The sequence below is a fragment of the Canis aureus genome, chromosome 32, assembly GCF_053574225.1.
Source record: "Canis aureus isolate CA01 chromosome 32, VMU_Caureus_v.1.0, whole genome shotgun sequence".
Taxonomy (NCBI): domain Eukaryota; kingdom Metazoa; phylum Chordata; class Mammalia; order Carnivora; family Canidae; genus Canis; species Canis aureus.
This window is the reverse complement of record NC_135642.1, coordinates 39,591,533-39,612,447: the sequence shown is the minus strand read 5'-3', so window position 1 is coordinate 39,612,447 and position 20,915 is coordinate 39,591,533. Positions and strand designations below refer to the sequence as shown.

At 46.8% G+C, this 20,915-nt stretch overlaps 1 protein-coding gene across 2 annotated transcripts in view; it reads right to left on the bottom strand.

Annotated features, from left to right (window-relative positions):
* The window catches only part of THSD4 (thrombospondin type 1 domain containing 4), a 573,677-nt gene that overhangs the window by 542,479 nt on the left and 10,283 nt on the right, over positions 1 to 20,915 (bottom strand). For both annotated transcript variants that reach the window (XM_077881722.1, XM_077881723.1), the window contains exon 2: positions 7,581 to 7,688. In XM_077881722.1, coding sequence (XP_077737848.1) covers positions 7,581 to 7,609 — 29 coding nt within the window. In that variant the 5' untranslated portion in view covers positions 7,610 to 7,688. The remainder of the gene's footprint in view (positions 1 to 7,580; positions 7,689 to 20,915) is intronic.

Here is a 20,915-nt window from a genome sequence, read left to right as displayed (position 1 = left end):
TCATTGAAATTTGGTGCAAGATTTACATCATGGAACTGGGGCTCCGCTCTGGGCTTCTGAATTTGCCTCGTTCAACCCCCTCAACCCCTTCCCCCATCCCACCCATTCTCAACTCCAGGGAAGGTGGACCATGTCACAGCCACGGTGTACCTGGCATCACCTCAATGAACGAAACACCAGTTGAGCATATCAAGTCACAAGACCATGAAAACAGAAAAAGAAAAAAACCAAAACAAAAACCAAAACCTTACTTCTTTTCTTCTTCAGTGACTATAACCCAAGGGATATTTGGGGAGCAACCTGGAAACTCATAAAATTATACTGACCTTACCAAAGGAGAGCCAAACGCTCCAGAGATGAAAAGGCTTTGCTCAGAGGGCCCGTCACCATGTTCGGCTCAACCCCTGCCTTCCTCTGACCTCAGTTAAGAGTAGAGGCCGCAGGACAGGGAGGTAGGCTACAAATGACTTTGGACAATGAGGACTGGAGGGTTTACCACGGAGCTCAATGCTTACTGGTATAATTTCATTGAATCTCCACAACCATCCTACCAGACGCTCTTATTATACCCACTCTGCAGGTGGGGAAATTGAGACACAGAGAGGCGAAGTCATTTATCAACGGCCTCGCACACCTACTAAGTGGCAAAGGCTGATTGCCATGCCAGCAGTCAGCCCCGTGGCCTGGACCCCCCAACCACCGTGCTCCTGGGCCTCATTAACACAACACCCCTTTAAACCAAGCATTTGCATTTCATCACATTGATTTCCCTCCTCAGTCTTCGGAGGCTGTGGCTTCACACATCTGTTTTACTTTCTCCTTGCAAAAATAATCAGAAAGTAAGTACATGTGATAAAACCTAGTTTATCCAGCCTCACTAGAGAACATTCTAAATTTTAAAATAATTGAAACTAACCATTTCAAACCCAAGATTTAAAAAAAAAAAAATTGCATTCTATTTATTTTCCTGCTTTCTCTTACAGAACATGCTGAGCTTAAGTCCCTTTTTTGATGGCCCGGACCCCCCCTTCCCGCCCCCCATGAATCTCAAACCATCTGTGGAGCACAAGGTGGTAGCCTCAGAGCAAAGCAGGATGAAAGCACACCTGCCGGGGGATTTCGGAATCCACTTGGCCCTCTGCTGTCTCCTCCCTGCTGTCCCACATTGATGAGCCTGTGTCCTCTGAACTCGGCTCCCTTTGGGTAGGCCTTGGCCTCAGAACCAACCTGGAGCCCAAGCAAGACTAGCAGGCTCGGGGAAAGGGTATGCCTGGTTTTCATGGGGTGAATGTTTCTGACCTGGAGCCTGGATTTACAAACACCTAGTTTATGCAACTTGGCTTTTATTGCAGTCAGTCGTGTTATCTGGACCAGGCCCTCTGGAAAAGCGAGGTGTCCATCATGGCTCAGCTTTTTTTTTTTTTTTCATGGCTCAGCTTTTTAAGACATAGCACCCTTTGGTAAATTCCCCTACTTCAACAGTGGATTTCTCAAGGAAATGGTTTCTGATCCATATTTGCAGCTAGCAGGCAGTCGACATTGCCCTGGTCCCACCTTGGGGCCAATAAATAGCCGATGGATCCAAGAATGGAAGGATGGAATGAAGTGAGAGAGAGAGAAGAACCAGGGGGAGGGAGGAAGGGTCGCTGGTGAAAGAGATGCAAAGTGCTGCTGTGAGCCACACTCCAGCGATGAAGTGTTTTCTAAGTGCATCCTGGAATTCTCTGGGGGGAAAATAAAAGAACTGGCAAAAGGAAGGCAGTTCTAAGAAGAGGATTTCCACAGGTTGGCAGTTATGGATTCCAGCCCCTGGCCAGGGGAGGTGGGGAGGCGGGGGCCAGTGTGACCTTGAGGCGAATCAATCCACTTGGGTCATAAGGAATTAGTAGCTGGCAGCCCAGTGATCACACCTTGACTCTATTGAATCCTTTTTGGTACAGAATGTTCTAGGAAACCCTACAGTCAAGTACTGAGTGATGAGGACATGGTCCAGGTGCAGGGCTGTGCCAGGCATAAAGAAAAATCAATACTGTCTGAATGCCTGCCATCATTTTATAGGTAGCAGTTTGCCAAGGCAGCCCTCCAAAAAACGATTTTATTTCCTCCTAGCCTCTCTGCCTACCATTCGGATGGCTCTCCTACCAGGCTTCCCATAAAAGATTCCAGCAGGTTCTTCCCTGGTACCCTCGTGGCTTTCTGCTCCCACCAGAAGAGTGGTGTTCCTGCAGAACCATCCATGCTCCCAAACCTGTTGATGCCAGTTGCTTTGAAAGTACATACAAACATCCACACAGTACACAAACCCACGCAACAGAGCACAAAAAGAAAGAGTAGTTGTTGGTTTTTTTCTACAAAAATGAAGCTGAATGCTTTGGAAAGACCCAATAAAGGCAAGTAGCCAAGAAGAAAAAAAAAAAAAAAACTGCTGGCAAATTAGGTGTGGATGAGACAACTGTAAATGATTAGGGGCAAAAATAATAAAAATCGAGAAGCATCTGAACTCAGGTTGCTTTGCAAATGTCTTTACATTCTCACTCCACATTAAAGAAACTCAAATGGAAACCTTAGATAATGCTTATGGGTGCGGTCTGTGCAAGAAGGACAATCAGGGCTCCGTGCTCAAAGAAAAGTCCTTGGCCCCACATCAAAAAATAGTGAATGAAGGTACATGTGTTTTAAGTTAAAAATAAACTGTTAAAGGTGTGTGTGTATCATTTGTAGGATTTTCTGCTTCAACCTGCTTTTGTAATTAGCTAACAATCCTCGTCAGGAAAGAAACATTTTCTACTTGCTTCTACACCAAAGAAAATTATTAACTTATTCAATATTCAACAGATATTTATTAAGCATCAACTGGCTGGCGGTTTAGATGAGGGCTACACAGTCTCTCCAGCTGTATTAGCACCATACAGCTTAACACCAATAATCAAACCTGGCCCCTTCTCCTCTTTTGCTTCTCCCTCCTCCTCCCCCCTCCTCCCCTTCTCCCCCCCTCCTTCCCCTCTCCTCCCCCTTCGTCCCCTTTCCATCCTCCCCCTCCTCCCCTGTCCTCTCCTTCCTCCTCTTCCTCCTCCCCTTTCCATCCTCCCCATCCTCCCCTGTCCTCTCCTTCCTCCTCTCCTTCCTCCTCTTTCCATCCTCCCCTCCTCCCCCTCCTTCCTCCTCCCCCTTCTTCCCCTTTCCATCCTCCCCCTCTTCCCCTGTCCTCTCCTTCCTCCTCTCCCTCCTCCCCTTTCCATCCTCCCCTCCTCCCCCTCCTTCTTCCTCTCCCTCCTCCCCTTTCCATCTGCCCCCTCCTCCCTCTCCCACCCTTCCCCTTCCCTTTCTCTCCCTCCCCCTTTCACCCTCCCCCTCCCCCTCCCTCTCCTCTTCCTCCTTTCTCCTTTTTCCTCTTTCTTGTCTTCTTCCTTCCCCTATTTCCCCCTCCTCTGCCCCATTTCTTGGTCACTGGCACAGGGACACGGATTGAGCCCACAATCCTTCCCAATTACCTCATAGTCTTTGATCCAGTCTCTGGATCAAAGGGGGGGGGGTCTCTGTTTTCACTGATCATACCACAAACACCACTATTTGGGGCACCCTCATACAAACACATCTTCTCAACCCACTTCTTTTTTTCCTTTCTGTATTCAGGATCCTTTTCAGTCGGCCCCCAAACAGCCCCCTTTCTCCTCCTCATTTCCTCAGTCACTTCCGCTTGTATTTCTAAGTGAAGCAGCTGACAGGCGTTCCAGCAATATTACTTTACTGACACATATGTCACGGCAAAGAAAATCCTTAGGTTTCCGAAGACTAAAACCAGACACTTGACCTGGGGCCATCAACCTGTAAGCCCCTTAAAATGATCCAGAACCCTATTTCATAAGATCTATAAAAATCACCATCTACCTCTGTAATCTCTCTAATTACATCTGCATTTCTTCAAAATAAGGACCACCTTATTCAAAATAAGGATCACCGAGTCAACACGACTTCCTGCCAATTTAACCACTTGTCTGGCATCTCCAACTGTTTTGTTCTCCTCTGTGTTTTCGTTTCACGCGTAAGTGCCGTCCACTGTGCTGAAGGAGGGGCACCTATTGCTGGATACAAAATGAGCCCCTGACCAAGCAGAGCAGCTCGAGGGAGATTTTTTTCAGCTGGCCACAGTAGGTGGTCATCCCCACTTGTTACACTGATTTGGCCAGAAAACTGTGTTTGCTTCCCCTCAATCACTGAACAAACACATAAAGCTGTACCCGTAGCATATAAAAATATGGGTGTACCCTTTGGAGCAAGCCTTTAAGAAATGTATGTACATTTGCTTCACTTACTATCTTTCCCTCATTAAGTTGTAACAGGTGACAAAGACTCCCTAATGTACCCTCGACCAACCCTCTGGTACAGATGGATTTTCCCTGCCCTGAATTTTGCACAGCATCCCGGTTTGTCCAATGTTCAATGAGAACTCCCTAATGAACTCCATCGAGAGTTAAAATTGTAGTTTTTTTTTTTTTTTCTGCTACTGGGTTTAACAGTGATTCTTTTTATTATTGCAGACTTTGAGCAGGCCAGAGATACTCTTACTATGTTAATACTCAGGGCTTCTCTGTCTTTTTCAATGAGGGAGAAGCTGGCTTTCTGTTTCTTTGTGGCTTGGCAAAAACTGGGGAGGGATTTTTCAAACAAAATCTCTGCCTATCAGAATTGTGAATCCCCTTAAATGGTTTTTCCTCTCAGGGATTTTCTTGGCAGCTAACTTCTAATCTTGACCTGTTTTCTCTATAGGTAGAGAAATCCTCCAGCTTTTCCAATTGATCTTTATGCATTTGGTTGCCTTGATAAATATTAAAAAGCCCTTAATATTTGTGTGTGTGTGTCATCTACCAATGTTACCAAAGACATCTCACTCTTAAAGTAAACACAGCCCTTCCCCTAAGAACATTTTCTAAAGCATTTAGACAAAAGTCTCTAGTTCTTGGTTGTTTCTTTTTTGGGGTTTTTTTTTTTTTCAAATTAAAATAGATTTACAAGGCCCTAGAAACAGAATGCAAAATGGTTTACAAGTACCTGGCTTATGAAGGGGGCCTCATGGAAAGCTCCAGCTGAGCCTTCACAAAGAATGGCCAATCCTCAGAGCTCACATTTGCTCTCTCCAGGTCCTTACAGCAGAAGTCTTGAAGAAATATCCTGTGCGTAGGCCTGTTCTAACAGCCCCTTTGGAAAGACTCTAATGCTGAAGGTCTGGCAAGATTTCCAAAGGTCCATCCCAAGGGTGGCAAGGTCACATCCAGCTTTCAACTACTCCCACCCTGCTCATTTCTAACCTGTGGCAATTTTTCCAAGACAATGTACAACCTGGAGGTGAAGCCACCAGATTTCTCTCAAAGGGAGATGGCTTCCAACCACCAATCAGGTCATCAGGAGAGGTTAAATGTTTTTACAGGGGCATCAATTAAAATTCCAAAATTCTTTGCAAAAGAAAAAAAAAAAAAACTTTGCAAAAGGCAGTTCTCCTAAGTAATGGCCTTCCTGTGTGGCCTGAGTGGCCACATTTTTGAGGATCCTCAGTACTCGTAGAGGCGTTGCTGCTGGTGGCCAGACTTACACCTGCCTACCATATTAGGTCATCTGCTGTTTTTTCAATCCAGTTCGATATGTGACTGTGATCACTTCTCTGTCCCCCACTGGGTCCTGGTGTGCAGATATGCTGTGGGTCTGAAGTGACCCATGGCCCAACTGCGTGCGTCACTCCCCTATGGTTATACAGCAGTATACCGGGGCTTCTACAAACAGGATGCAGAGCTCAAGTCTTGAAATATCTTTTAAACTATTTTTCAGGGGATTCCTGGGTGGCTCAGTGGTTTAGCCCCTGCCTTTGGCCCAGGGCAGGATCCTGGATTCCTGGGATCAAGTCCCACATCAGGCTCCCTGCATGGAGCCTGCTTCTCCCTCCCTCTCCCTCTCTCTCTCTCTGTCTCATGAATAAATAAATAAAATCTTAAAAATAAATAAATAAACAAATAAATAAATAAATAAACAAATAAACAAACAAACAATTTTTCAAACTACGTTTAAAAATACAAACATACTGATTTGGATTAGTTACCAAATATTAACTCTAAATTGATCTGGACTGCCCTGTAAAAGCTGGGTTTTACAAAAGCCTCAGAAGGGAGTTTTTCCTGCCTTCTCTGACTCTTTGTGACACGCTCATGAATGATATTAATGAAGAAGGTTGTAGCTCTACATGGGTCTATGGATTTCAGGCCTGCACATGTCAGTTCATGTAAAATTATACAAGCAACTACAGACTAAAGCGCGCACACACACACACACACACACACACACACTACACTCAATTAAATGTCAGGCATTGGCCTGAGAGCATCTGCCTGGCAAATGCTCTAGCCCTTTATTTGGGCAATCACACATGGCACCACCATAATAACATATTATAGCCCATTTTATTTTTTATTGTAAGTTCTAAGCATTCGGGGCTAATGTACAGTTATGAAAGAAAAAAAAAGCACAAGATATCCTTGTGACTCAACTTTTAGAAAGTTCTTCCTTCCCCACTTTCTAGATTCTGAGTTGATTTATTTAAAGAGTCTCTTGAGATTTGCAAGACGAACTTCCTTGAGGAACTGCAATTGCTTACCTGTGGGGATCAAGATTCTCCTAATACTACAGAGCTAAGATAAGCACAGAGTAATCTAGATGCTGAGGCTGACGTACTAGCTATCATCCATACACCCTGATTTCAAATTTTGGTGTTTATCAAAACAGACCCATTGATCTCATAATGTGTAAATGTTGCAGATTCAGCCTTAGGAGGTAAATTGATCTTAATAAAACACTGCCCTTGGCCATTTTGTATATTGAATTCTTACATAGCATTTGGATGGAAAATTTTTTAAGAGAGTCTACCATTAGCTTAAAGAAATGTGTGAAAACAGCCTTCACGACATGGAAGACAGTTCCAGAGTACCCAGCTTTCTTCCCGACCCTGTATGGAAGGAATGTGGCATCCACGAGTTAGCCACAGGGTTTTCTCATGCACAAAATAGAGATACTACTACGTACTCTATTTACCCCGAGTGGTTTGTATCAGGATCCAATAAAAAACACAGGTTAAGGTCAAGATGTTTTGAGCAGAAGGAACCACAGAGGTCACTTTTAAAGCACAACAGATCAACGAAGTCCAAATCTATAGTGATGCAGCCAGAGGACAAAGCCTCTTTTAAGTTCTTCAGATAATTCCAGTGTGGAGCCATGATAAACACCCACGGATCCAGGAATGTTTTTACTTAAATAAAGATGAAAATCTGGATCCTAGTGGTCTCCTAGGAAAGAGTACATAGAGCATGGGGTAGAAGTCAAGCCATTTGGATCTAGGTCCGAGGGCCTAGATCTTCCCACAGTACACAGCTCCCTAGGCCTCGGTGGCCCTTGTGAATAGCAAACCTACTACACATATGTACAGAGTATATCAAAGATATTGCATTTCCTCAAGGCTAATTACTATGGGACTAAATAGTAAAATGCAAATATCAAATTTCCTATTTTCTTGTTTCTTTTTTAAAAGGCTTTCCACTTACCTGAGAGACCCCATGAAATGAGAAACCATGATGCTGGATGTCCCGGAAGAAGCAAGGGCTCCTCTGAGATGTTACCAATTTCCTGCAGATGGGAGTGGTGTCCAACTCCTGCAGAAGGAATAACAATACTATTGTCAGCATCATTTGCTCAGGAAGGTCCTACAGCCTATGTGGGCCAATGAAACCAGAAGCAAGCAAATGGAAGATACAATAATAAAAATGCCACCATCCAGTTATGGTTATAAGATATCCCAGTTGAAACCCGATTATGTATGCACATGAGGTAACAAACTTATGGGACAAACAAACACAGGGATTGATCCATAAAAGATGTTCAATAAATTGCTATTCATATAATTATCTCAGAGTCCGGCTAATCGCAGAGTTGGCATAGGCAAAAGATTGTACTGGAAATCTAGCTCCATCTGTTAAAGGCTAAAGTGACCACAGGAAAGTCGTTTCACCTGTGTGTGTCTTGGTTTCCCCAACTGTACCATAGAGGCAAAAATACTGCCTAACAATAAAAAGAAATGCTACAGTGTGATGAACCTTGAAAATATCATCCTAAGTGAAAGAAGCCAGCCACAAGAGGTGACATATTGCATGATTCCATTTATAGGAAATGGTCAGAATAAGCAAATTTATAGAGGAAAAATACGGTAGTGGTTGCCAGGGTCAGGAAGGTGGGGAGGGGCTGACGAGAGGTACAAGGTTTCCTCCCGGGGTGACAAAAATGTTCTCCAATTACAGTGTGGTGATGGCTGCACAATCCTGTGAATGGATTAAAAATCATGTAATTGTAGATGTTAAGTCGGTAAAGGGTATGCCACGTGAATTATATCTCAATGAAACTGTTTAAAAATACAGCCTAAAGAAGGGCCACAGGGGGTGGGGAATCGGTGAGGGGACACATACACTGTGCTCAGCCCAGGGCCTGGCGCCAGGCGACATCCCTCCCCAAGGAGCTCTGCTGATACTGATGCAAGAAGATGTCAAGCGACACTTCAAATGTGTTATCACAGGAAAAACAGGAGGGTGAGACCCGTCACCGACAAATGCCTCTTTACCCAGAAGCCCTTACTAAACAGAACATCTGACCACTGTCAGATGAGTAACAGTTTCGAAGGTAAAATTATAAACAGCATCAGAAAGCCTGGGATGGGAGGTTTGGCTGGAATGTAATAGAACTTGCGAAGAAAACCCATGGCCCAGCCTCCCCTCCTCCTGCACCTCCTTTCAGGGAAAGACAAATAAAGGAAGCAGGATTTCAAGGCGTGCCCAGGGGTCCTCTCCAATAAAACCAGTTTTCCAAAATCATTGGTTTCCACAGTCTTCCCAGGACTTCGGATTCCCTTCTTACTAGAAAGGGGGTAGGGTGAGGATGGGGAGATAAATTATAAGGACTTAAGACAGTTATGAGAATCAGAACATTCCATTTCCAGGGGAAAATAATCAAGATTTTAAAAGTTACCACCAGCCCTTTCTGGGGGCTATTAAGAAAGGAAAGCCTCTTAACTGTAATCACCCCTAATTAGCCATCAGCAACTCATGAAATTACTCATGGCACTGAAGACCCTCAAATTCTTGGGTCTCTGCCAGAGTTACACTGAGATCCACCAGGCAGATGGCCAGCGAGCGTAAACTGGAACAGTTAAAACTCCTCTGAATCCAAGGCATGGTCTTGCTCTTGGCTGGGCAGTGGGTATGTGTGAAGAGAGGACCTACCTTGGGAGTAGGACAAAAATCTTTGCCTAGCTCCTAATAATAATCAACTAATTAATAACTATGTACCTATTATGAGAGTCGAGAGAAGGATGAGTCAGGGCAGGGTTTCGCTTTATAATCTAGCTTCGGTAGATAAGATTCAGGGACATGGAATCGTCTGAGAAAGGCTAGTGCTATCTAGAACAACATAAGCTAAGTAAGTAGTGTTAATGCAGAGACCCTAAGCACAAATCAAGCTAGTTCAAGAGAAGACTCACTGTAGAGGGCTGGTCAGACATCAGCAAGGAAGAGGGGACATAATAAAATCAGCCTTTAGTCTACACTGGTTTCAAATGAACAATCCAGAGCAGCTGGTGTAAACAGACGCATTGTGACCGGTAAGGCCTAGGTCTGCCAACAACATCCTCATTTATTAGCCAGCTGGCCTTTGGCATCATCCCTTTTGTCTCTCAATTTCCTCATCTGTAAAGTGAGGATAGTGTTTGGAACTACCCATAGGGCTGTTGCATGAAGTGTTTACTAAGACTGGGTGAACTGGGTACTGGACACACACACACACACCCAGCACCGCAGGCAGGGTCGCTGCCCTCCAGGAACTTAAGAGTCTAGATGCTGGACGACTATATACTTTAAACAAACTGAAACATAAGTAAGTATAAAATTAAAATTGTGCTAATAAGCACCATGAAAGGAAGTCCAAGGTGCCTCACACAGTATATGGGGCAGTGGTCACAGAAGGGCCCCTCAGAGGAAGTGGCCTTTATGCTGGGGCTTGAAGGGCAAGCAGGTGTGGGCCGGGGCGGAGGGGACATCACGGGAGGAGGGAACCGGGCGTGGGAGCAGGTGGGAGGAAGAAGGCGGCCGTGCAGACTGCTCAGAGGTAAGAGCCCCAGAATATGGTCAATGAATGGCTGAGGGCGTGAAGGAAAGAGAAGTGCCAGGGATGACTCCTTCCGGATTTCTGGAGGACGGAAGTAGCAAAACAAGGTGCCAACAGAGCCTTTCTGGTGTTGTCAGGAAAGGAAGGGCAAGGTTGAAGAAAGGAGGTGTGTTGCAAAGCAGTGGCTTCCAAATCTGACAAGAGGTCAACCAGAGAAATATCTTAAATCATCAAAACAATTTGAAAATAGATTTACAGCCACTGCTAAGAACCATGGACCCCCCATCTTCTATGTGTATTTTGCTTTCAGACACTTGCTGATAATAGAATGAAGCCATGATTAGCGTGTTATTTTAAAATAGGGTTTCTTTCGGGCGCCTGGGTGGCTCGGCGGTTGAGCATCTGCCTTTGGCTCAGGGTGTCACACCGGGGTCCCGGGATCGAGTCCGAAGTCGGGCTCCCCGCAGGGAGCCTGCTTCTCCCTCTGCCTGTGTCTCTGCCTCTCTCTGTGTCTCTCAAGAATAAATAAATAAAACCTTTTTAAAAATAGGGTTTCTTTCATCTTTATCTTTTTATTTTATTTTATTTTTATTTTGAGAGAGAGAGAAAGAGTGAGGAGTGGGGGGGGCAGCAGGAGAGAGAGAGTGAACCCCAAGCAGACTCCACACCCAGGACAAAGCCCAATGCAGGGCTCCATCTCGTGATCCCTGAGATCATGACCTGAGCTGAAATTGAGAGTCAGATGCTTAACCAACTGAGCCACTCAGGTGCCCCAATCTCATCCTTTTAAAATTTATATTTTGGGTGTTTGCTTTATGTGGTCATATCACACATTGGTTAAAAAAGGATAACTAGGGCAGCCCCGGTGGCGCAGCAGTTTAGTGCCGCCTGCAGCCCGGGGTGTGATCCTGGAGACCCGGGATCGAGTCCTGCGTCGGGCTCCCTGCATGGAGCCTGCTTCTCTCTCTGCCTGTGTCTCTGCCTCTCTTTTGCTCTCTCTGAATAAATAAATAAATAAATCTTAAAAAAAAAAAGAAGGATAACCAAATGGTATGTGGGAATTATACGAGGTCAACATTTTTTTTCTGATGCAGTAGGCAATCAAAAAAATTTTTGGAGGCCACTAGTATAAAAGGTTTTTTGACCAACTTCTTTTCTTTTTTTTTAAAGATTTTATTTATTTATTCATGAGAGACACAGAGACAGAGAGAGAGGCAGAGACACAGGCAGAGGGAGAAGCAGGCTCCATGCAGGGAGCCCAACGTGGGACTCGATCCCAGGACCCCAGGATCACGACCTGGGCCAAAGGCAGCGCTAAACCGCTGAGCCACCCGGGGACCCACCCCCCCACAACTTCTTAATCAGATTTGATTCACTACTTTTATCTCATGATACGGTTGATAAGCTTATTCTGGCAGAGACAGGAGCAGCTCTGTCATTTCCTAGCGTTCACCTGTGCTTCCATGATCACTATTGTGTGAAATCAGTTCTGCTTCAGACTCTAGGTCACAACCCCTTACTCAGTCATAAAATCAATTTTGTGGGTCATATCCTGTACTTTAAAAAATATATATACTTATTTATTTGGGGGCGGGGGGCAGAGGGAGAGAGAGAATCTCAAGCAGGTTCCCCACCAAATGGGAAGCCCGATACGGGGCTCGATCTCACAACCCTGAGATCAGGACCCAAACCGAAATCAAGAGTCTGAGGCTTAACCGCTGAGCCACCGAGGTGCCCTGCTACCTGCACTTTTTAAAATGAAATAGAAAAGAATGAAAGAGCAGAGACGCGCCCTGGCGTCCACCGCACACGGGGAGGCTAACCATGGCTCGCTGTGGCCCGTGGACTATTTAAATGTCGTTGCTCAGAAAGACCAGAAGGCACGGCAGGGTTCTGATTAGAGGGAACAAAATCATGAAGATGAGGCAAGAGCCACATTAGCCAAGCCCCCAAAAAGCCGCACTATGAGAATTTTGAGGAGACGGCCAAGAAAGAGCCATTGTAGGTTCTGGAGCAGGGAGGTTTGGGGAAAGTGAGGTTTCCTGAAAATTCGCTGGGCAGCACCTTGCCGGGCTGGTGAGCTGCGTAAACGTGCCGTCTGTGGAGCCGATTCTGCTTTCTGAGGTTTGCTTCTGTAGACCTGTAACCTTCCTTGACAGTGATCAAAAATTCCAACAATCTCATTTCTCTTAGAACATGTGGGCCCTGGAGGATAAAGGCCCGACCCCTCTCTTCTTTCCACAGAAATCCTGCAGGGAGCACGAACCGTTGCAGGATTCGGGTCAGGCTAAAGTCACGGTCCCCACACGCCAGGAGGAAGTGCAGGGGCTTCCAGGGCTCAGCATGGTGGAGGCAGAGGAGCCATGACAGGCCTAACCCAGGGCAAAACTGCCTCCCGACCCCAGAAGATGCCCCTGCGCCCTGGACAACGGCACTATTCTGCAGCCCCTGACCCACAGGCCCACCTCTGAGCACCTTTCCTGCCCCTTTTCCTCATGGCCTGACCAGAACTCCTGGAAAAACCAACCCAATTGCTATGGACCCCAGAAGAGGACGACCTGCTCAGCCTCTCGCGTGTGGGCTCCGAGAGGCCAACCCCAAGGCCGCAGCCCAAATGCAGGTGCCAGTTCTACCTCTGGGCCTTCCCCTCACACTTAGGCTTCTCCCTCCAGAACTCCCATGATGTGAACCAACCACCAGACACACAAGAGCCCGACCCCCTGGAGCACTGGAAGGGGCTCACTGCAAGAATGAGGACCAGAGAGTCCAGGAGGCACTTCCAGACCCAAATCAGCATCACAACACGTGGTCGGGGCAAGTGTCAGAACCGCCATCCGCCCCCCCCCCCCCCGCCCCCAAAGGTCCTGCCAGAACAAGAGAGTCGGCACTGGGCCTACATTCCTCCCCATCCAGCCTTTACCAACATCACCAACACCTTTTCCTGCTCCGCCACCATTTCTGCCAACTTTCTCCTCACAGAACTGTGGCTGGCCCTCTGCAGCGGCCCCTATCTGGCATTCCAGTTGTCTGTGGACAAAAAAATACCAGAACGCAGGCTCCCAACAGCAGGGTCCAACCCACAACTGTCTTCCATCATCAGTCACGTGGAAGAAGGGAAGGAAGCAGCTTTTACTAAGCACCTGATATGGGACATGAGTCATGCTGTTTAATCCTCACAGCAAACCCGAGACCACACAGTGGGTGGAAGGTAGGCCTGGGACTTGAGAACAGATCTCCAACAGCAGAGCTGGTCCTCTTTTCACTCTATTAGACTCTCTGGCTCCCACGTAGCAGGGATTCATGCTTAGCTAGACATTTAGTAAATAAATGAATGGATGAATGGATGGATGGATGGATGGATGGATGGACGGACGGATGCTCTCCTAAGGGGTTGGGTGTGCCTCGAGGATTTGCTGGCAGTGAAACATTTCAGGACATGATTGTTTATTGTGCATGAACATCGCCTAGAACAAAGGGAGCCAAGATGAGCCATTTAATGATCTATTATTTCAGATACTAATAATCGCGGGGCCGAGGATGCTAGCAAATGTCTACTGAGTGGCTACCATGTGCCAACTGGCATTCTCTATGCTTGATACACATTATCCCATTTTATCCTCACAACAGCCTCTTGAAGGTGGTACCAGTGGGAAATGGAGTACAGAGAAGTTAGGTCGCTTTTCCAAGCCACCCAGCTAGTAGGTGGGGGAGTTAGGATTCAAATCCAAGCACCCTGATCACAGACTTTATGCACTAGATCAGGGTAGAGCCTGCCCTCTACCCGCATCCGGACAGGGCTGACTTAAATGATCGGAACAGAGACATCACACGTCTGATTTCTCTGCTCCTGCTGATGCTTGGTCAGTGGCTGCAGACTGCCCTAGAACCAGAAGGAAGGCGCTGACCCTCCACAGAGCGGCCCACCCTCCCAAGCCCTCTGGTAGCTGTCATCATGCCCCACAGCCCTTGCAGGAAACCCGGCCCCAGGCAGCAGGGTATTCAGGGCTGGGGCCCAAGGAGCCCTAGGCCAGGTCACATTTCCAACCTCTTCCAGCTGGGTGAAGCCACCCAGAGGAACATTCCCCTCCCACTCCCTGTGTTCCCTCTGTCTCCTACCCCCTCTGTCTCCCACTCCTCTGCGTTCCGTCTCCTACCCCGCTGCAGGATCTGTCCTTTCCTCTCTGTCAAAGGCAAGCTCAGCCACATAATTCATTTCTTCCCAACGAACCTCCGTTCTGCAAACTGGCCGGCTCACCCAGAGTAACCTAAAAACCCACCGAATCCAATTTAGGAAAAAAATGTTTGAAGAGCCATTGAAACTCCCTAGATACTTTCAAGCAAACACATCACAGCAGGCCTGGTTACTCAATTAAAGGAAAGGCCTGCCTCTCCTTTCTTACCTGAAGAAATCGGTAATGAGCACAGACTAGCTGAGGGTTCTAATACAAATTGCATCATTTTCATGGTCATTAACATTCATGGGGTTTACATTTGTTTTCAGTCCTAAAAGAAAACGTTTCCCAGGTAACTAAGGAAAATACTCAAGGTCAGAAATATCAGGAAGGCAATAAATAAACAAGCAGGACTCATTCTCGCCTCTGTACAAAGTTGCTTTTTCAATTTCAAATGACATGATCCTACGGATCAAAGGCAGAAATGCATCTGGAGGAAGACCTTTCCTCTTCCCCAAATATTACTTAGGCATTTGATTTACAGCACGTGATAAACCCAACACTTTCTGAAAATAACACTGTGATATTCCGCAGCCACCTCCCGAAGCCTGCAACCTGCAATGAACAGCTGTGACGGGCCGCCAGCCACCCTACCTGGGGATCAAAAGCCCCCAGAGACACACCCAGCCCTCCTCCCCACCCTGGGGAATCGACCTCTCCCCAGCACTCTCTGCCGAGAGCAGTTTGTAATCCCTGGGGTGTAGTTACCAAAGGAAACCAGATCAGACTCCCACAGACTTGCTGCCCAGGCCCTCTCCCCAGATCATGACCCGGCTCATTTCAAAAGCCACCGTGGTCAAAGGCAGGTGGCCCTGGGACTAATGGCAGCTGAGCCAACCTCTTGGTCCACCTCCTGTCCTTCTGCTAACAAGCTCAGGTCCTGCCACCTGCAAATGACCTCCTGCCACTCCAGCAAGCACTGTGTACAGCTGTGTGCATGCGCGTACGCAGGTGTATGAACGCACACGTATCAGGGAAGGAGAGTGTGCCAGACGCACCAATGCTAAAAAGGCAGATTCACTGAGGGTAAGTACCACATTCGTCTGTAAAATGGGTCTAGGTGAGACTTCGGGGCTGGGAGGAACACAGCTCATGTGGGATTCTTTCAGGGAAAAAAGCTACCACATATAACAGGTGCCAGCGATAGTCCCATTGTGCAGAAAGAGAAGCTGAGGCTGTGAGCAGTGAAGCAGTATGTCCACAGTCCCAGAGCCAGTAAGTGAGCAGCGGGACCTGAACGCAGGCCCCTCGATGGCTGGGGTCCAGCTTGTCTTTGCAGAACATTGAACCCTCTCTCAGGCCGCCTGACGTCATACATCAAATACGCATTTCCAGGGACGCCTGGGTGGCTCAGCGGTTGAGCATCTGCCTTTGGCTCAGGTCCTGATCCTGGAGACCCGGGATCAAGTCCCACATCGGGATCCCTGCTTGGAGCCTGCTTCTCCCTCTGCCTGTGTCTCTGCCTCTCTCTGTGTGTCTCTGATGAATAAATAAATAAAATCTTTAAAAACAAAATACGCATTTCCAGGAAAACTGCTCACGCGCACGCTAACCTGGTGCACAACACGCAGGCTGCAGCATGGGCCCCGGTGGAGGGAGCCGCTGTGCGTGAGGCTGCGCTCCCCCCTGTTCTCTCCAGGGCGGCTCTGGCCTTGAGTCCAGGACAAGTCCTCAGTACCGGCTCATGGTTGTCCGTCCGGAACACGTCCGGGCTCAGTATGCCTCGGCCCCCATAAATCAGCCAGCCACATGCTCTCTGCCCCCTTGGTGCTCCTGAACATCAGGGTTAAGGATTTGCCTTTTTTTTTTTTTTTTTTTTTTGCTCAGCTCTTGGGCCCTTGGGCTTCTGCATTGACATCTGATTATTATGTCATTATTTTTTTAAGTGATAGAAATCTAGTCAATGGTTTGTAGCAACCACTGCTGTGCGGTCTATGCCAAAGGCTCCATACATCCTTCCGGAAAGCAGCAGAAGCCTAGCAAATTAGTCTCCCTTCCTTTACACAATTCTGTGATGGGCTGGTATTAGGTAAAGTTGAAATCAGGTGCTGTGATTAAAAGATTACGATAATGGGAAACAGAGCCATGTCATGAATTAAGAAACCTAGAGGAGCAAGTCATTGGAGCCAAAGGTCACACAGAGGTCAAAGGGGACAATACAAGGCAATTGGGTTTAGCAGAATGAAACTATTACCATACCATTTTTTCTCTAGCTTCAATGGTCATGCAAATCTGTTCTCTTCCTGTCTCTTCTGTCTGGTTCATTGACTCTCCTTGTGATCCAAACCAGGACTAGAAAAATATCAACAATAACAGCCTCCACCAATGAGCTGTGCATGGAAGTGGGGGAAGGGGGCGTAGGGAACTCTGATCTCTCTGATTGTTATCTCACGCTGAGGTCTCAAAAACTCAACATCTCAAGACCTACCCTACCCCTCTCATTCAGACTAGTTCCAGTTTTCTCCAGCTGATGACCCACCCAAGACAAATAACAAAAGGACCCAGCCACCAGCTCTATACCAGGCCCTCCTCCTGCTGAGCCTTCCTACACTTGCATGGTGGCACCACCGTCCTTCCAGTAAATAAAGGCTCAAAGCTTACCTGGCCTTCTGCGTGCCCTAGGCCTGGCCTCTTGCCAACCCTCAAGTCTTCGTTCACATTATCTCTCAGATAAACTCTTTCCTCTCTCTTCCGTCTTTCACCAGCATCATCCCGCTCATTACTGAGATCATTACAGTTAGTGTTGCTCTGACTTCCCTCGTGAACCTTTGTCAAAAATCAGATGGGCGTGTTTCTGGGTTCTCTATTCTGGGCTGCTGACCCATGTGCCCATCCCACAGCCCCAGTACCACACAGTCTGGATTTGTGTAGCTATACACAGCTATTCAGTCTGGATTTGTGTAGCTATACACAGCTATTCACAGGTCCTGAAACCTGCCAGGCCAATTCCTCCTACTTCATTCCTCTTTTGAGAAATTATTTTTAGAATTAAATAATTTAGAATTAAATTCTAATTAATAATTCTAAATTATTTAATGCTAATTATTAATTAATAATAATTTTTACAATTAAAAATTTAGAATTAAATAATTCTAGATTATTTAATTCTAATTATTAATTATTAATAATTTTTACAATTAAATAGAAATTATTTATTTCTTTGGATTTATCCGGTTGGGAATTCACTAAAACTTCCAGATTCTATGGGTTTGTATCTTCGCCTAACTCCAGGAAGTTTTAGTTTACTGAGTATTCTTCAGTCCTACCTTCTTTCTTCTGTCTTAGGATTTCAGAGACTTTATTATAGTCCTACAGCTCCCTGAGGATCTGTCCTTTTTTTTCCCCTCCCCCAGTCTATTTTCTCTCTGTTGCTTAGATTGGATGATTTTTATTGCTACATCTTCAAATTCACTGATTCTTTCCTCAGTCATCCTTGTTCTGTGGTTGAGCCCATCCCCGTGAGATTTTATTTCATTGTATTTTTCAATTTGAACACTGTCATTTGGTTTTTCTTGATGTCTGCTATTTTTCTGAAACTTTCCATTTTTTCCTCATTTGTCTCAAGCACATTCATAGCCGCTGAAACATTTTATGATGGCTGCTTTAAAAGCTTTGCCAGATAATTCTCACATCCCCATCATCTTGGTGTTGGCCTTGTCTTTTTTCATTCAGTTGGAGATCTTCCTGGTTCTTGGTATGATGAGTGATGTTCCATCAAAACCTGGATGTTTTAGGTATCGTGTTATGAGGCTCTAGATCTTATTTAAACCTTCCATTATAGCTGGCTGCCTTTGGCACTCCTCTCACAGGGGAAGGAGAACCCCATATCATGATGGCCAGGAGAGATGGAAGCCCAAATTTGCCATTTGGCCTCCACTGACATGGGAAGGGGAAGGGGGGACCCATCATAACTGCTCAGCAGAGACGAGTTCTAGCTCTCTAGCAAGTCCCATTGATACTCCCCTGGCTGGAAGGGGTAGGAATGCTTCACTACTGTGCCTCCTATGGCCTCCATTGGCACCATTGAGACCATTGGTGAGAGGGGAAAAGGGGACAAATGGCCTTGTTACTGCTGGGTGGTGGTAAGAGTCCTAACTCTGCACTAGGCCTCCTCTGAACACCCCAGTGGGGAGAAAGAGGGGGGTCCCATTAATGCTCACTGGGAATGAAAGTCCAGGCTCCCCACCTATCTCAACTGAGAAAAAAAGCCCTCAGAAATGGTCTATGTTGTCCCCATTCACTGAGGAATAAAGAATTGGCGACCCCAGAGATGGAGAATGTATTGCTGGCGGTCATACAGCAAGTTCGTGCAAAGTCAGGACGCAACGCCCATGCCCCGGCTCCAAGACCACTTGTCTATAAACCAGAGGGCTCCTAAAGCACAGGAACAATGCCAGCCCCCGGCCAACGTAATAATGAAAAGTATCACTGGCCAAAGGATAGTGGCTGCCTCCTTTTACACCCTGCCAGACCCCAGGCCAGAAAGCACACGTGGTTATGCGCCATTATCCTCTAAACAACACAAACAGACGTCTACTCAAGACAGGCCTTCCGTCCAACACACACAGCAAAAGCCCACTCTCGAGCCAAGAGCTACAGCATCACGGTCACCTTCGGGGCTGGTGGTCTTCCATCTGGAGAGGATCCTGGCCTTCCTACAGTTGGAATCCCTGAAACCAAGATACACCCAGGAGCTGCAGAACTCAGAGAGCCAGCAGGCCAGGCGCCCCCCTCCTGGCTGGAGAGCTGGGTCTGCACCCAGCTGGAGGCGCCTTCCCCGGGCCTGGGGCCTCTGGTCTGGCCCGGGCTGGCTGGCTGGAGGTCTCAGCACAGCACTGCTTATTCTTCGGCGAGGGAAAGCTGGTGACCCGGGAGGGGAAACTGCTTTCTAACAGCCTTTGTTTTCATTTCCCTTTAAAAAGGTTAGTGACTTTACTGCATGTGGAAAGAACCGAAGCACCAGTTTCAAAGAGGCTCAGCATGTTTTGGGGCTGACCAAATATACAGAACTTTTGGGTGGGGAGGAAAAGAAAGGGAAGCGAGGGAACAAAAGTTTATTGCACATCCGCCATGTGCCAGACATATGCCTCGGTGCTCCTTCCACGCCTTTCTCTGGCCCGTACAGTAAAAATGCCAGCCAAAATCAAGTTTCATGGCCCTTGCCATAGGTCATCACGCTGTTGAGAGTCGCGCAGAATTGCCAGGCTCCGCAACAGTAAACAATAATAAACAATTTCACGGTATACCATTGGAATCACGAAATAGAATGACATAACGATGTGAGTAAAGTCATTGGATGCCTAAGTTTTGAAATGATATGATTAAAATTTTTTAACTCGTTTAGAATAACTACTTAAAGAATTACAAACTGCGATGAAGTAATTGCCTACCTTGGGATCACCCGAGACAGGCACCACAATCGCTTGATAGAATTTATGAATTAAGCTGCACACTCTCATGAGCACTCGAACTTCTACGAGTGATTTTGTTAGCTACTGGGATGGTTTTTGTTTTTTGTTTTTCTTTTTTAAGATTTTATTTATTTATTCATAGAGACAGAGAGAGAGAAAGAGAGAGGCAGAGACACAGGCAGAGGGAGAAGCAGGCATCATACAGAGAGCCTGACGTGGGGCTCGATCCAGGGTCTCCAGGATCACGCCCTGGGCTGCAGGCAGCGCTAAACCGCTGCGCCACCGGGGCTGCCCGCTACTGGGATATTTTAACATTCACTCTTTTTTATGATTTATTTTTTTCTTTTTTATGATTTAAAACAATTTTCAAATAGTATAGTCATCTAGGCCAGAGATTAACAACCTCTGACCCATAGGCCAAACCTGACCGACTGTAGGTTTTGTAGGGTTTAAAAAATAGAAAAAAATCAGGATACTATTTTACAACATAAAAATTACAGGACATTTAAACTGCAGTCAGTGTCCGTAATAAAAGGTTTTACGAGAACATAGCCTTGCCCATGTGTTTATGTATTGCCTGCACTGCTCTCACGCTCAGGAAGCAGAGGTGATGAGTTGCAACAAAGCCCGTCCAGCCTGCGAAGCTGAAATACTAAGTGTCTGGCCCTATGCGAAGAAAGGTCTGCGGAGTCCCAAGCTCGGGCTCTGTCCGACGGTGGTGCCGGATAACAAACACACGGACCTCCTGGTGGGACCAGCCACCGCAGCAGCGGGGCCCTTCGGGGAGCCAGACAGCCGTCCTGAGATGCGCAGCGAGCAGTTCCCGAGCAAACCCACTGAGCAGCGTCAGAGGTAACGCTGACCCACGGGGGGAAAAGCAACATTAGAGCAAAACTACGCTTTCTGAGCATGTGTCCGGCACGCCGCACGCCCTTTACATTGATTTTATGGGAACAGAGAAAGCCAATTAGGAGAGATCTGAATCCTGTGAGGTCTTCAGGAATGCAGCCCTCGGATAACACCCAACAGGCTGCTACCCGCCCACCCCCCCCCCCCCCGCCCACATCAGTCCCCTGTTGGGGTGAGG